At 37.2% G+C, this 16,317-nt stretch overlaps 1 protein-coding gene across 1 annotated transcript in view; it reads left to right on the forward strand.

Moving 5' to 3' along the window:
- The window catches only part of Dera (deoxyribose-phosphate aldolase), a 113,193-nt gene that overhangs the window by 80,450 nt on the left and 16,426 nt on the right, over positions 1-16,317 (forward strand). The window contains exon 6 of the mRNA XM_090412825.1: positions 8,327-8,439. Within this exon, the coding sequence (XP_090268951.1) occupies positions 8,327-8,439 (113 nt within the window). The remainder of the gene's footprint in view (positions 1-8,326; positions 8,440-16,317) is intronic.

The raw sequence follows: 16,317 nt of genomic DNA on the forward strand, positions 1-16,317 counted from the left end.
AGTATGTAGCCTTATGTTTCTGTATCCCAAAGTGTAACACCTTGCATTTAACATTAAAACTGCAATCCCATTCATTTGTTCAAACTAAAAGCCTATTCAAATCTTCCTGTAGAGAATTAACATCAGCACTACTCCTGATAATAAAAAAAAAAAAAAAAAAAAAAAAAAAATTGGCGGCGGCATTGTCATTCCATGATTTTAATTTGGATTTCAGTCGGTTCGTTAAGTGTGAGGTCTGTTATATGTATTCCTTCGATTACATAAATGATTTGTGGATGTTTAGTGCGGATGGAAGAAGGGTGTGTGCGAAATGTGACCTGAACAAGGAATTGATGAATGCGAATATGAAGTTGATGACAGAAAGTGTTAGTACCGATTGTGTCGCGAGTGCACGTTTGAAAGAGAAGGATGGTGAGTAAGACAGGCGAAAAAATGTTAAAAAATCAGGAAAAAAGAAAAAGAGCGATTTGACAACCGTAACGGATGTTAAAAGGGACGAAAGTGAGGCGGAAAGAAACGAAATTGAGAGAACGAATGAAAGTAGAAATGGCGTGATGCAGAAATCGCAAGTAAAAAAAATTGAAAGAATGAATGATAGCGAAAAAAGAATGACTGATGGCGAAAGTTGGACGCATGTTGGAATGAAAGTACTGAACCAAAGAAAGATGAATGACAGTAAAAGTGAGAAGAATGATAGCGAAAGTTGGACGCATGTTAGTCCGAAAGTACGGAAACAAAGAAAGATATGTGAGAGTGAAAGTGAGAAGAATGATAGTGAAAGTTGGACGTATGTTGGACCGAAAGTACGGAAACAAAGAAGGATGAATGAGAGGGAAAGTGAGAAGAGGGGGTCGAGAGTTAGAAAGATTTAATGATAGAGTGAATGTGTCGCGAGGTTCGGAAGGTGAATTGGATTGGATGAAGCAAGAAATGAAATGGATGCGGAATGAAATTAAGAGAATTCAGGTCAAAACTATTAAAATAAATCATGATGGCATGAAAGAGTTAACAAAAGATGATCAAGTGGCATTGTATGGCGACTCCATTATTAAAGGTGTGCTAGAGGATAAAATGCACAAGGTATGTTTTCCAGGCGGTAAAATGAGTAGAGTGATTGAGGCATTGAATATGAGGCGGGAACGAGCAAAAGAGTTAATTGTATTAATTGGTACAAATGATTTGAGAGAGAACAAAGAGCATGTCAAAATGAATGTCAGGAGACTGCTTGGAAAGATAAAGGAGAATAGTGTGACAGGAAGGGTGGTCAGTGTGTTGCCTAGGTATGATTGTGGTGAAATGAGGTGGAGAGCAAGGATTATGAATGATATTCTGGCTGAAATGTGTGAGGAGATGGGAGTACAGTTTGTTAATGTGTGGAATGAGTTTGAGGGACGAAGTGAGCTGTATGGGAGCGATGGACTGCATTTGAGTGGTTATGGTGTGAGTCGCTTGGAGAGACTGCTGCTGGAAAGTGGAGAAGTGAATAGAGAGAATGAATCAGATCGAGAGAGGAGTGATGTGGAAGAGCAGGAGAGTAAGACAGGAGAGATTGAAGGAGTGGAAATGAATGGGGAAGTGAGTGGTATGAGTATAGAAAATGAGAGAATGGGTGTGCAAGAGGAGCAGGGAAACGGGGAGGCTCAGGGTGGACAGGGATACACAGCATGAGAAAGGTGGATGCTCCAAGAGGAGGTGAGAGCATGTGTAGGCAGGAAAGTAATGGGATGATCAGGGATCAAAAGGAAACAGATGGAATTGCAAAGGGTTCTAAAATGAAGAAGCAGAAAGGGAAATGGCCCCAGTCCAGCATGGAGAGATCACATCGAGTGAGTGGTATCAGTGGAACTAGCTGTAGATCCAGAAATGAGTTGTTGTGTTTGTATACCAATGCTAGAAGTATAAGAAACAAGGTGGATGAAATGGTTGCACTAATTGCATCTGTGCACCCAGAGATTGTCGGAATAAGTGAGACATGGTTAGATGAGGATGACATCCTGACAGGAATAGAGATGGAAAGGTATGATGTGTTTCGTGAGGATAGAAGGGGTAAAAAGGGAGGGGGAGTGCTATTGATGATAGAGAAAGAGTTATGTCCATACAAGGTAGAGATGCAAGAGGGAAATGGGGCCAGTGGTTTTGAGGCAGTATGGTGTGAGATAGAGGTGAATAGAATCAAATACTTGGTGGGATATTGTTATAGACCTGGTAATGTGGATGGTGGTGATAGTGAAATGTATAGTCAAATAAGCCAAGCAAATAAGAAAAGGGTGATCATTATGGGTGATTTTAATTATGGCAATATAGACTGGAATGAAGAGATAGCAACTGGAAGTAAAGAAAATGAGTTTCTTGAGTTTTTGAGGGATAACTACCTCAGACAGTATGTAACAGAGGGCACAAGAGGATTAAGGGTCTTGGATTTGGTCATCTCATCGGAGGATGTAATTATCAATGAGGTATCAAATCATCCACCAATTGGTGAAAGTGACCATGAGGTGATTACTTGGGTGGTTGCCAGCAGTGCAAGGACCCCTGTGAAAAAAGGGTATATGTGGAACTATAAGGGGGGTGATTATGAAGAGCTCAGGAGACAGCTTGCAGGTGTAGCATGGAATGAGGAGTTAGCTGGAAAAGAGATCAATGCAGCTTGGGGGATTTTCAAAAAATATTTAGTGGATGCAATGTCTAAATGTATACCACGGGTGAGAAGGTTAAATAAGGTAGGTGTGAGATGGGTGAATAAAGAGAGTAAGCATGCAATACAGAGAAAAAGGGCATTGTGGAGGCAGCATAAGAGAAGTGGAAGTAACCAATTTCATGAGGTCTACAAAGACCAGGCAAGGAGGGTGACTTGGTTGGTGAGAGTAGCTAAAGAGAGGTATGAACAGCAGTTAGCTAATGAAGCTAAAAAGAATCCTAGGGAGTTCTTTCGATATGTAGCCAGCAAAAGAAAGAATGATTACGGAAGGATGACATTGATTGGAGGAAATGGTATAAAGACAGCTGTTGCAGAATGTGTGGTGGAGATACTTAATGAGCAGTTCATAAAGATCTTTCAATCTTGTGAATGTGACTTCATGGAGAGATTAAGAGCAGTTGATGATGGGGAGGAGAGACTGACTGTAAGTGAGCAAGAGGTGTTTGGGGAGTTGAGTAAACTAGATGTAAATAAGGCTGTGGGACTTGATAATATATCACCGCGTATTCTGAAGGAATGTGCCAGAGAGTTGACACCTGCCTTGACATATTTTTTTAATACGAGTCTTGCACTTGGTCAAGTCCCTAAAGAGTGGAAGGAGGGCAAGATTGTGCCACTTCATAAAGGAGGTGATCGAACTCAAGCATCAAACTATAGGCCTATCTGTGTGTCAGGTGTTGTGGTTAAGTTGTGGGAGAAGCTTGTGAGAACTAGGATCCAGAGTTGGGTTGACAACAATGGTATAATCTTTGATGGACAGCATGGATTTGCTAAAGGGAGGTCGTGTTTTAGTAATCTACTTACTTATTACAATAAAGTGACTGCTTCCTTGGACAGAGGAAAAGGATACACAGTAATATACTTGGATTTTGCAAAAGCTTTTGATAGAGTACCTCATGATAAGTTGACAGTCAAACTAGAGCAGATGGGGTTGGATATTAGATTAGTGCATTGGATTGGAGACTGGCTATCTGATAGGTATCAACAAGTTGTGTATGGGGGTGCAATATCCAGGAAAAGGAAAGTCACTAGTGGAGTGCCTCAGGGATCTGTTTTAGGGCCATTACTATTTAACTTGTATATTAATGATATTGGCGAAGATTTGGATGGAGATATTCAGCTGTTTGCAGATGATGCAAAGTTGGGACGAACCATAAAGAGTAGTGAAGATGTTGTGGCCTTGCAAGAAGACTTGAATAAATTGAGTGATTGGGCAAGCAAATGGGGATGTGAGTTCAATGTTGCAAAATGTAAGGTTTTAAAATTTGGAAAACAAAGATGGGATGCAGAATTTATGCTTGGTGAGAATATATTGTTGGAAGTAGAGGAAATAAGAGATCTGGGAGTGATAGTGGATAAGGATCTAAAATTTAGGGGACACATCGCCAAAATTGTGAAGACAACACAAAGACTTCTGGGAATGATGAGGAGGACACTGACGTGTAGAAGTAGGGAGATTCTTGTTCCATTGTATAAGGCTTTGATTAGGCCACACATGGACTATTGTGCCCAGATTTGGTCACCTGGTTTTCAGAAGGATGAAGAGATGTTGGAAAGGGTCCAAAGGCGACTGACTGAGGTAGTTTCTGACCTCTGGAATGTCGAGTATGAGGAAAGATTGAAAAGATGTAATTTGCAGATAGTGGAGAGAAGGAAGAGGGGAGATATGATAGAGACCTACAAGTTGGTAAGGGGTTGTTATAGGATCAATGGTGGAGAAGTTCTACAGAGAATAGTGGGAGATCAGGAGAGAACCAGAGGTCATCCCTGGAAACTGTATAAAGAGGGTGTGAGTAGGGGAGTGAGAGGCAGGTTTTTTTCGTGCAGAGTTGTGAATGATTGGAATGCCTTGCCTGAGAGTGTGGTGTCTGCAAGGAGTTTGAATGTGTTTAAGACCCGGTATGATGAGATGTGTGTGAGATAAAAGGACCTCCTAGATGAGTCTTTGACTCCATGAGGTCTTGTTTAATAATAATAATAATAATAATAATAATAATAATAATAATTCTACCTAATTTTGCATCATCGGCAAACATTTGAAGATCCCCAGTCAATCCACAACAAACAAGTTAAATAGTAGGAGCTGAAGAACAGAACCCTGAGGCATGCCACTGGTCACCTTTTACCTTCCTTTTCTGAGACACAGCTCCATCATACACAACTTGCTGGGATTGTTCAGAGAGCCAATTTCCAATCCATCTAACCAATATACTTCCTATCCTCTGCAGCTTGTACACCAACTTATCATGTAGTAATCTATTGAATGCTTTTGCAAAGTCCAAGAATATCACTATATATGATTCTCCCTTATCCAACACATTTATCACCTTATAAAACATAAGGACATTGCTTAAATAAGACCGTCCTTTCACAAACCCATGTTGACCATCATAGAGAATCTTATGTTCATCAACCCAATCCTGTATTCTATTTTTAACCAATTTTTCCAACACTTGGATCACAACTGCAGACACACAGACCAGTCTATAATTGGAAACTTCTGTTCTCAAACCATGCTTCTGGAGAGGTATTTTGCTTTCTTTCTATGCTTTAGGAACTCTACCCACTGATTCTCATTAAATAATCAGAATGTGCAAAAGCCTTAGCACATGGCTTAGGGTTTTGCACATTCTTTAAAAATACATATTGTATTTAAAAATACATATGTCATCCATTCCCACATCCTTATTAACATCTAATCTGAGCAACAGTAACACTTGATATACGTCCGATTCTTTCACCTTGAATTTTCTTAATTCTTTCCTCTCTTCTACATGTTGCATAGCATCATTCACACCACTATGATATACACTGATGAAGTGTTCATTAAATAATTCTTCTATATCATTTGCTAGGTTACTCTGCTACCATAACTATCCACCAGCATCAACCTGCATGATTATTTTCCCTCTTGCCATGTGCACATGGCAGAAAAAATTCCTCGGATTAGCTTTGACCTGACTGGCCAATCTCCTCTCATATTCTACTTTTTCTTTTCTAACCATGCTTGTCACTTTTCTGGCCTGCACTTTATATTCTTCATCATCTGTTCACTGCAAACTGTCTTGTACTTCCTCCAAAATAACTTTTGTAGCACTGCTTGCTTCATTTCACTATTCATCCATCTCACTCATATTCTATCTATTCTCTTAATAGACAGTTATGCTTTGCTTGTGTTAGATACTGCTGTAATCATTACCCATGCACTGTCAACATCTGTTTTACACAATTCATCAACCCAGTGTATTGATGAAGCATAACTCTATGCTTCACGTCGGTGATGGGAATCGAGCCCAGGACACTCCTTTCCCAGGCATATGGTTGTGAAGCACATAGCCACTAGGCTAATGTGGACTATCTTCCTTTTACTTGTCCAACTAATTGTTTAAACATTTCATAATCAATACTCTCCACATTCCCCGACCTATAATCTCATTCTATTAGATACACTATTCTATTGATTTCAACTTCACACCAAACAGCTTCAAAATCTTCACATATACTACTATTTTCCACTTCGACTCTTGAAGTACACAATTCCTCTGTTACCATCAACAATATTCCTGCTCTTCTCATCTTTCTATCCCTTTGGAAAATTCTATATCCTACCATTTCAAGTCCTGAAATGGTAGGATATAGAATATCCTACCATTTCAGCCACATATAGGACAGCATATCATCCTTAGTCAACCAAGTTTCACTTATGCCAATTAATTTTGGGCATACTGATTCAATCAATGCTACAAACTCAGCCCCTTTATTTCTGATACTCCATTTCTGATATAAAGTAATAATTCCACATTGACCAGATGGGATTAGCAAAACCTTTTGAACTGAAAGTAATAATTTCACATTGGCTAGATGGAATTTAATGAAAGTTGGCATTTAGGATCGCTATTAAAATTTGCCAAATCATTTCAGGATTGGTTTCACTCCAACCATTTATAGCAAAATTAAGCCAAACAAAATTATACATCTACATAAATAATCCAGAAATGGATCAACACTTCATAAACTGTGATCCAACTTTTGACGTGCACTGTGAGGAATTATGGAGATAGACTTCCATTTTAGAGGAATTACTTTGAAGTAAGATAAATAACACTTGATGTTTTGACTTTTATACCATAGTGATCATCATCATCAGGATTACCTATACATGCTGGGGAACAAGCTACATCACAATATACTCCAATAGCATAATTGTTCTGGTCAGCCATTTACTCTAGCCTGGCCTTTCTGCTAGACAGTGGTCTGCTACTGGGATGAAATTCATCTTCCACCTAAAGACAGTCACAAACATCCATGCCCAGTGAGATTCAACCACACTCCTTTGGTTGGAGAGAAGATATGCTAACCACTTTGCCAACTGGTAACGTCGTTCCTCTGGCTAACTTCTCACTAGTCACCCTGCTTTTCGAAAATTACAAAAATAGCAGCAGCATTGCTTAACATGGTGATACATCAGCTATCATGATTTTTTGAATTATGTTGATGATAAGGTCAAATGTTTTGTCCCGTCATTACAGGACAGTTTAGTTCCCTAAGCTCCAAATTTCCCAAACTCATTCATAAAGTATCTAAACAGATGCCCTGATTCCTTACAGGCTATATGGAAGTCTCCTCCATTTATCTAGCCTTGACCTTTAAGATAACTTTTGTGTAGAAGTATTTGCCTTAACTAGGAATTGTATAAAAACAAGGATTGAACAGCTTAGGTTACATTTTGAAAATTGAAGTACAGCACATTGCCACAATGAGAAAGTTTAAGAATTCATTCTTCAGCTGTGGATTAAGGTGAGGTGTGTGTGTGTGGGTGGTGGTGGTGGGGGGAGGAAATGTTGTGTAAGCAGTTCATGTATTATAAATACAGGCAGTCCTCCGACTTATGTAAATTCAGCTTACAGAAATTATCCTGAAAAGGCTAGAAAACCTATATTATAAAAATTTTACTTAACCTATTTACATTATTTGCACACCATCTAACATTCTGTGAGGCAGATTCCACATGATGCATTTGTGCACTTTTCAGTCTTGCCATGCATATGCTATATTTTTAGTATCTGCATGCTGTATATTTTTATTGGTTGCATGGATCCTAAATTAGTTTCATGGTTTTTAGTGCAAAGGGAAACAGGTGACACATTAGTTAAGAGATTTATGAAGAGGAGAAACAAGCTGCTGTTTAATCATATCTTGGTGTTTTCACAAGGTTGAACAGCCACATTAAACATTTTTAAAATTTTTCCATTTTCTCATGCAGTTTATACTGCATTATATTATTTTACATTATTAATTACATATTGAATCACAAATTTAACACATAAATTGGATTTGTGTGTGAATTCTATGAGTGAAATTAACGGAACTAATTTTTAAATTGTGTTAATGCATTACTGCATCCACCTACTGTAAATGCATAAATAAACAACAGGATGTGATTAACATGTCAGGAAGTTAAATTCTACTTACATAAATTTCTAGTTACCTCCAAGTGTGCAGAATGAAACTCTTAGGTCAGTTGGGGACTGCCTATACATTGATAAGTTTATGATTTAATAGAGAATATTAAATATTCTCTATGTGTGGTAGTGAATATATTAAATATGATTTTTCCCCCTTCTGTAGGAGTTGATTTCATCAAAACTTCAACAGGAAAGGAAACAGTAAATGCTACACTTCCTATAGGAATAGTAATGACCAGATGTATTCAAGATTACTTTGAAAGAACAGGTTACAAGGTAATCAGAAAAAAACACTTAAAGATATTCATTACTATCATTTGTTATTTTTACTATGAATTACTATTGTTGAGATGGATCTGAATGTTATAAATAACTATACAATGGTTGTGAAGAGAAAAATGCATGGCCCACATGAAAGAAGTGGAGAGTAGAATGATGAAATTCTGTGTGCATATTACTAACTAATCACAAAACTACGTAATCACAGAAAATAATAAGTGATTTCACTTTTTATTTTTTATTTTTCAGGTTCAGAATCGACTGGAAACTAGTATTCTGAAATTTCATAAATTTCTTGTGTTGTTCCTTTTTATTATTATTATGTATATGTATATTTCACAACTTTATCTTTATTCATGTCTACTTATTCTCTTGTCCTAACTACGCTTAAGATCCTAACTTAAAATTTAGCTTCGGTGCTAGTTGCAGAAACACTATCTACACAATTTGGCCGATTCCTAGATTGATTAAGTGCATTAATTACTTAGACAAAGGGTATGTCTTGGGCAGAAGAGAAATCCTTTGTTTTGACTGACCGTAGTTGCTTCCCAATAAGATACCGGCAAATTTATTTGTTTCGCTGCGCCACCTAATACCATTAGGTTAGAACGACCTGTTAACCAAGACAGAACTCTCAGATAATATGCAGAGATAACCAATCTATCATTAAGACAACTAAGTTTCAAATCAACTAAATTCAATCATGAAACCCTTCTATCTAATTAAACACTACCTTCATACAATATACGAATCTAAATTCTCATCCATGCAATTACTCTACTATGATTTATCAATCACCTTGTAATAACATACTTGACACAATTCATCTAATATAACATCCTTTAAAGAAATGATCACAGGAATTATGCCACTGCTACCTATACTAATTACTTAAAAGTCTTGTACTAGAATGTCTTCATGCATTAATTCACAACATTTCATCTTTTCAAACGGAAAAGGAAAACAAAACTGTACATTACCAACTCTTATGATGTTCAGCGGGTCTGTTACTTAGTTCACAATTCAGCTTGCACTGCTTGATCCTTTTCTCTCAAATTGTGATTAGACATCTCATTCTGGCTTCGATCCACGTTGTCACTCAAGGAGATCATTCGATCTGGTTATCTCGAAAGCTGCCATCATGCCCTTGCTTGACGTGCTCCGTCGGCGCATGTCTTTGTCTGCATTCCTGTTCCCAATTATCATACTCGGCTATTCCTCTCCAAAGTCGTATTGAGCCTGGACTCTGGAATAAACAGGTGTCGACATCAAACAGCAGAAGGCGATTCGGAACCCTCGATGAGGTGGGAGAGAGTGACCCAACAACCAAGAAAAAAAAAGCCCTGTGTAAGGAGTGCAGACTCCTTTTATGTTGCACCCTTTGTGCCCTCTTTACTGCTACATTTTTCACTCGGCACGATCCTTTTTTTTTTTCACATGAGAGGTTTCTCCATATCATGTTCTCTTGTGCACATGGGACGATCTTCTCCTTAGCATCTTCTGAGAAATATGAGCACGCCGCTCACCGTGCACGTGCTACTGCCATAGGCCAAGCATTCACCTGAAATTTCGCCAGTGGACTTCGAACTTTTGTTTTTACATTGTGATAAACATTTCACATAGAACACCTTCTAATTGTTACACTTTATAAACAGATCACATTACTTAAATATATTTTTGTAATTTCCCTTTAACAGCATTCCTTTATAGCCCTTTTTACAATTTGCTTCTTTATTTAAACACAGGTATCTCTTTGTTAATTTGTTATGCTTGTTAAATCTTGAATGAATTATTTTTATAATGAAAGCACTTTATTCAAGATCTAACAACATGCTATCCATGTCATTATTTAAGATCTGCAAAAAAAAGAACCGAACATCAAAAGACTATTCATGAGAATATTAGGGGGATGTCAACCTCTTATGCCCCACCAGAGAATTGAACAGCTAAATTCTGCCATGCAATTTGGCTGTCCACAATTGAAGAGAAGTGCTGGATGAAGTCATGATTTAATAATGTGAGATAGGTTTAAGTGTAGGGAAAAACTCATGACAAAAGTTTAATGGAATGAAACAGCACTAGGAAACAATTAAAAATAGTATTAATGCTTCCAATATTTAATCTCAGTTACAAAGACATTGTCAGGGTGTACAAAATGAGACATAACACACACACACACACACACACACACACACACACACACACACACACACACAGCACAAAACTAACTGAAACACATGGATGAAAGACTAGAGTCCTAACCTAGGTGGGGTGTCCTCTATGGACACCTGTCAGCAGCTTAGGATGTAAACTGGGATATCCGCTCCAAACTCCCTTCCCTCTCAGTTCCAGGTGTATATAGAGTTCCTTGTTCCTGCAAGTTGGCCTACTATAGAAAAACAGGAAGATCAGCTACATATGAATGGAAGAACATAAAAAATACATCTGCAGTTATGACTATGGTCAATCTGGCTTTGCTGACCATGCTGCCAGAATCAGCTGGAAAAAGACCATCATGCTCCATCATGGTACTCCATGAAGAGAGAGATTTTTTTTTTTTAGACTCTGCTGCTCTTAAAAACCATCATTTTCCATCATGGTAAATTTAGAAGAGAAAGACTTTTTTAGATCTGCTGTTGCTCTTAAACAGCTTAATTGAAATAAATATGGTTGCATAAAACTTCTCAAAAATATGGGAAACGCCAATATTTTTAGATCCCAGTTTACATCCTAGGCCACCAACAGGTATCCACAAAGGGCACCCCACCTAGTTAGGACTCTATTCTTTTGTGTACATGTTTTAGTTAGTTTTGTATGAGCTTTGTGTATGTGTATGTTACAAGTCTCATTTTGTACTCACTGATGATGTCTCTGTAACTGAGATGAAATATTGGAAGCATTAAATATTATTTTAATCATTTTGTAGTGCTTTTTCACTCCATTTAACTGTTATCATGAATGTGAGATAGACAGACCAGTGTGTATATTGTCAGTGTTATATGCATCTTCCATGGAAAATTAAAAAAAAAAAAAAATTAATCACATTCTGATTAATCTGTTAGTGATATGCCATCTCACAAGTTCTAGGGTGATAGTGGCTTTATTTGTATTTATTTATTTATTTATTTTTAATAACAAAGAACAAACAAAATTTGTGTTAGAGTACTTGTATCATAGTAGAACTATGATGTGCAGTCTTTCCAGCACACTTGCAATATGCCATCTAAACTTCGGTCTACTGTCAACCATCACTCCCAAATCTTGAATCTCATCCACTTCCTGCAGTACAGCACCATCAACATGGTACACAGCTTATATTTCTGCACTTCAGATTGCAATATCTTGCACTTTTTAATATTAAAACTACAGCCCCACTAATTTGTCCAAGTCAGAAGTTTATTCAAATCTTCCTGAAGAGAATTAATATCAACAAGTGCTATTTATAATTCTTCACGACTTTGCATCATCAGCAAGCAACTGAAGATCCCTGGTCAGTCGGTTCATGGAAAATTTATCGCAGGAAAAAATCATCACAGAAAAAAAATGCTGAAAGCATTATTCGCTAGAAAATTGAAGTCAGTTTGGTTTAACACATGTTATGTAAAGGTGTGTGATATTTGTTAATAAATTGTATCTGAGAGATACTGTGAACTCAGAAGTCAGTATAGTATTGGTTTAGTTTTTTTTTTTATGTGTTTCTTTTTTTTTTTTTTCAATAATTTCTAGATTGTATCTGAAAATAAATAAACCATCATGTATTATATTTGTAGTGTTTTTTTTTTTTCTTTTAAAGTTTTATCGCATTTCAGCACATACTAGTAATGAATGTATCTCTCGGTTACATGCGACCTAAGCTGCAATTTTTTTGATCGTGACTTTAAAGACGGATTAAAGACGGTACCAATGTACTTATCCATAGTGAAATACCATACTTACTCGAATATAACTCGCCCTCGCATATAACTCGCACCACGCCTGATTTTACTTTTCGAAAAAAGAAATTAAAAAGTTTCGCATATACCTCGCACATGAAAAAAAGCTTAAACACGTGCAAGTTGGGGCGATAGTAACTGCTCCCGCAGTAATCAACACGCCCTCCCCAATAGCCACTATATTGCAGAAGCAAGAAAAACAATTACTTTATGACAGCGAATAAGGTATAAACAGTCTGTGTAATATATTTCTCAACAAATAGTGTAATTAGAGGCAACTTGGATAAAAACGATACTAATGAATGAATCACATGTCCCCTCATACAGAAACTATGCTGTATAGACTCGAGAAAACCATATGGCAAACACAGTATCTAACTAAAAACTAGTGTTATTAATTAAATGTGTGTGAGTTCGCAAAGCAGCAATGAAATTCGTAAACGTGTTAAACTAAGAAATATATATATATATATAGTGAATGTTGTTATGGCAGTATCACATATGGAATTCGGTTGAAGAGAGTTAGCATTTCAACTCAACTGGCCACTTGCTTTTATCTCTTGATCGCATGATCTTTTGTTAATACTGCACCAATCATATGCACTTTTTAATAACCTGTCATTGTTGTCTGTTTTGCATTAGGCTTAATTACCATAAAGGGAGAAAACTCACAAAACAGAAAAATGGTCTGAGAGCCCCGGCTGAATTGAACCTGGTTCCTAGAGTATAAAAGTTGCTGTTTCACTACTATGTTGGAGCTGCTATTGCGAATATATTTCTGCTTAGATATTTGAAAGTGAAGTTCTGCACTGGAAATGTCAAATTAAACAGTTTACGTCACGTGTTCTCAGAAGTCCGATCCCCGACATTTTTTTTTCTTTTGATAAGTGTTTAAAAGTTCGAAGTTTAAGAACCAGTTTATAAATTAATTACGATTATTGCACAGTGCCTCGGGAATTTATTTTAAGCAAGAAGATGAAGCATAAATTGAGTGATAATGGTCATTTATTTATAAAAGACAAAGAAAATGAAGAAAAGATTTTTTGGAAATGTGATCAGTTTCAAAAAATGCATTGCCATGCGCGTAGAACCTGAAATCAAGCAGGACAGGTACTACCAAATCCAAATTCGTTAAGTAATTTAATTATTCCGCCTATATATAAAATTACCTATGGAAACGAAGAGTTCCTTTTGCATGACAGTAGTGATGGCCCCAACAGATTGCTGATATTTTCTACTAAATGCAATCTACAGTTATTGTCGCAATCAAGAACATGATATACAGATGGCACCTTTTAAAACTACTCCATTGAGCAACAATACACAATTCATGGCATTATAAACTATAACGTGATTCCTTCTGATTCTGAATTTGCAATAAAAATGTGCCGGATATCGGCAATTGCTTTTGTGCCATCTGCAAATGTCGTACATGCTTTTGAAGTGTTATGTGAAAATAATGACTATCCTGCTGAAGCTCAGTCTGTTCTGCACTATGTAGAAGACACCTGGATTGACAAACCTGATCGTCGATCACTTCGATATCCACCTCGCTCTCTCCATGCCTTATGGAATTGTTACCATGCTGCTCTGGAAGGGTTACCAAAGACAAACAATTCAATGATTAACCTTAATGAGTGATGATGGTAACAAGTAGAAAGAAGCAGATAAAATAATTGAGTTACTGAGTGACCACTTTGCAAGGATATATCATCCTAGTGAGGTTACTGATTTAACCTGTGGGACAGAAACTGATGTGGGAAGAGAGGTGGATGAATTGGAGGTTCTTAGGATATTGCAGAATCTTGATGTAAATACAGCTGTGGGATTAGATGGGATATCAGCTAGGGTTTTGCAAGAATGTGCAAGGGAACTGGCAATGCCTTTAACTAGGCTGTTTAATTTAAGTCTCAGTTCTGGTAGAGGTTCCAAGGGAGTGGAAAGAGAGCAAAATAATTCCTTTGCATAAGGGAGGTTCTAAGACTACAGTAGCAAATTATAGACCAATAAGTATCTCAGGTGTGGTGTAAAAGCCCTAGAAAAATTGGTAAAAATGAGAATTCAAGAATGGGTGGATAAAAATATGATACTATATGAAGGTCAACATGGCTTTGAGAAGGGTTGGTCATGCTTAAGTAATTTACTAACTTTTTTATAATAGAGTAACAGTTGAGTTGAATACAGGAAATGGCTACACAATGATTTTGCTGGATATTACAAAGGCATTTGACAGAATACTGCATGGGACTCTGTTATGCAAGTTAGAACAAATGGGGATGGAGAGGTCACTGGTTAAATGGATAACAGGGTGGCTGCTGGACAGACATCAAAAAGTAGTATATGGAGGGGCAAAATCGAGGCAAAAACAGATGACTAGTGGTGTGCCACAAGGTTCAGTGCTGGGAGACCATTGCTGTTTAATTTGTATTAAACGATATAGGAAATATTCTGAAAGAAAATATTCATTTGTTTCTGATGATGTGAAATTAGGTAGAGTAATAGTTAATCAAGGCAATGTAGAGAGTTTGCAGGAACGATTTAAATAGGCTGTCAGTATAGGCAAAAGTCAATGGGTATCAGTTTAATGTTAAGAAATGTAAAGTTATGCATTTTTGTATAAATCGATTACAAGCCATGTATCACATTGATGGCACTGTACTCCAGGAAATAGATGAAGCTAGAGATTTAGGAGTGGTGGTAGACAGAGAGTTAAAGTTTAGAGGACATACTGCTAGGGTTGCTAAGGTAACCTATAAGATTACTTGGCCATTGAAGAAACATTAATAAGTACAGATAAGGAAGTTGTCATTCCTGTTTATAAGGCCATGATATGTCCATATCTGGATTACTGTGCTCAAATCTGGTCCCCTGCGTTTCTTGGGGATGAGGAAGTGGTGGAGAGGATTTAGAGGTTCCCAACGAGGATAGATTGAACATGTGTGGATGGTGGAAAGGAGGTGATATGACAGAAACATTTAAGTTGCTTGAAGGGTTTTATAGGATAGATGCAGGGGAAATGTTTCAGCATTTGGCTAGAGGGACCAGAACAAGAGGTCATCCCTGGAAGTTGAATAAAGGTGTGGTTAGTAGGGGTGTGAGGATTAGATTTTTTGCTTGGAGAGTGGTGAATGAGTAGAATGGGTTGCCAGAGTTAGTTGTGAGTGTTTTGTCTGTTAATGGATTCAAAGAGAGATATGATAGATAGTGTGGAATAGATTGGGTCTCCAGAGGGAGACCCAGTCTATTGAAGACTCATCTCTATGAGTCTTCAGACTCCATGGAAGTGCTCATATAATATAATAATAATCTTTCCAACAACTTATCTGGCATCTATCCTACAACACAACAGCAAGAATATTATATTCAGCCTATTCTAAAAAAAAGGAGTGAAAAAGTCAGCGTTATCACACTATCTCATTACTAATGAGGTCATCAATAACTATATTTTTCACTATTTAGAGGCCCACAAGCTAATTATTGACCAGTGATATGGGTTTCACTACTCCCATCTACAGAATATCTCAAAGCCATCACCACTCACATATGTACATGGAAAGGTTTGAAGAAACTCATATAATTTCATTTGAAGTCCTAATTCTTGGTGAAAGAAAGAAATGTTGATAGAGACTTTAGGAAATTGTTATAACAGATAATGGATAATAGTGTTATTGGAAAAGCTGTTACTATGTTGCTCAGATATGACAACAGTGAAATGAGAAAGAGAGCGGAGATAATGAATAGCAAGATCACTGTGTTGTGTGAAACAAAGGGGGGTTCAAGTTTGTGAATTTGTCGAGCAAATTTCAAGAAAAGTTGGAATGGTTTAAAGTTTATAGATTTCATTTGAATGGGTTTGTTGTCTGGCATTTAGAAAGGCTATTGTTTGTTGAGAAGGCACAGAAGAAGTTAATGTAGTTAACAATCTGAGGTTACCAGTGAAGCA

Source organism: Typopeltis vanoorti, chromosome 23, assembly GCF_054136105.1.
Source record: "Typopeltis vanoorti isolate ZY-2024b chromosome 23, IOZ_Tvanoo_1.0, whole genome shotgun sequence".
Lineage (NCBI taxonomy): Eukaryota > Metazoa > Arthropoda > Arachnida > Uropygi > Thelyphonidae > Typopeltis > Typopeltis vanoorti.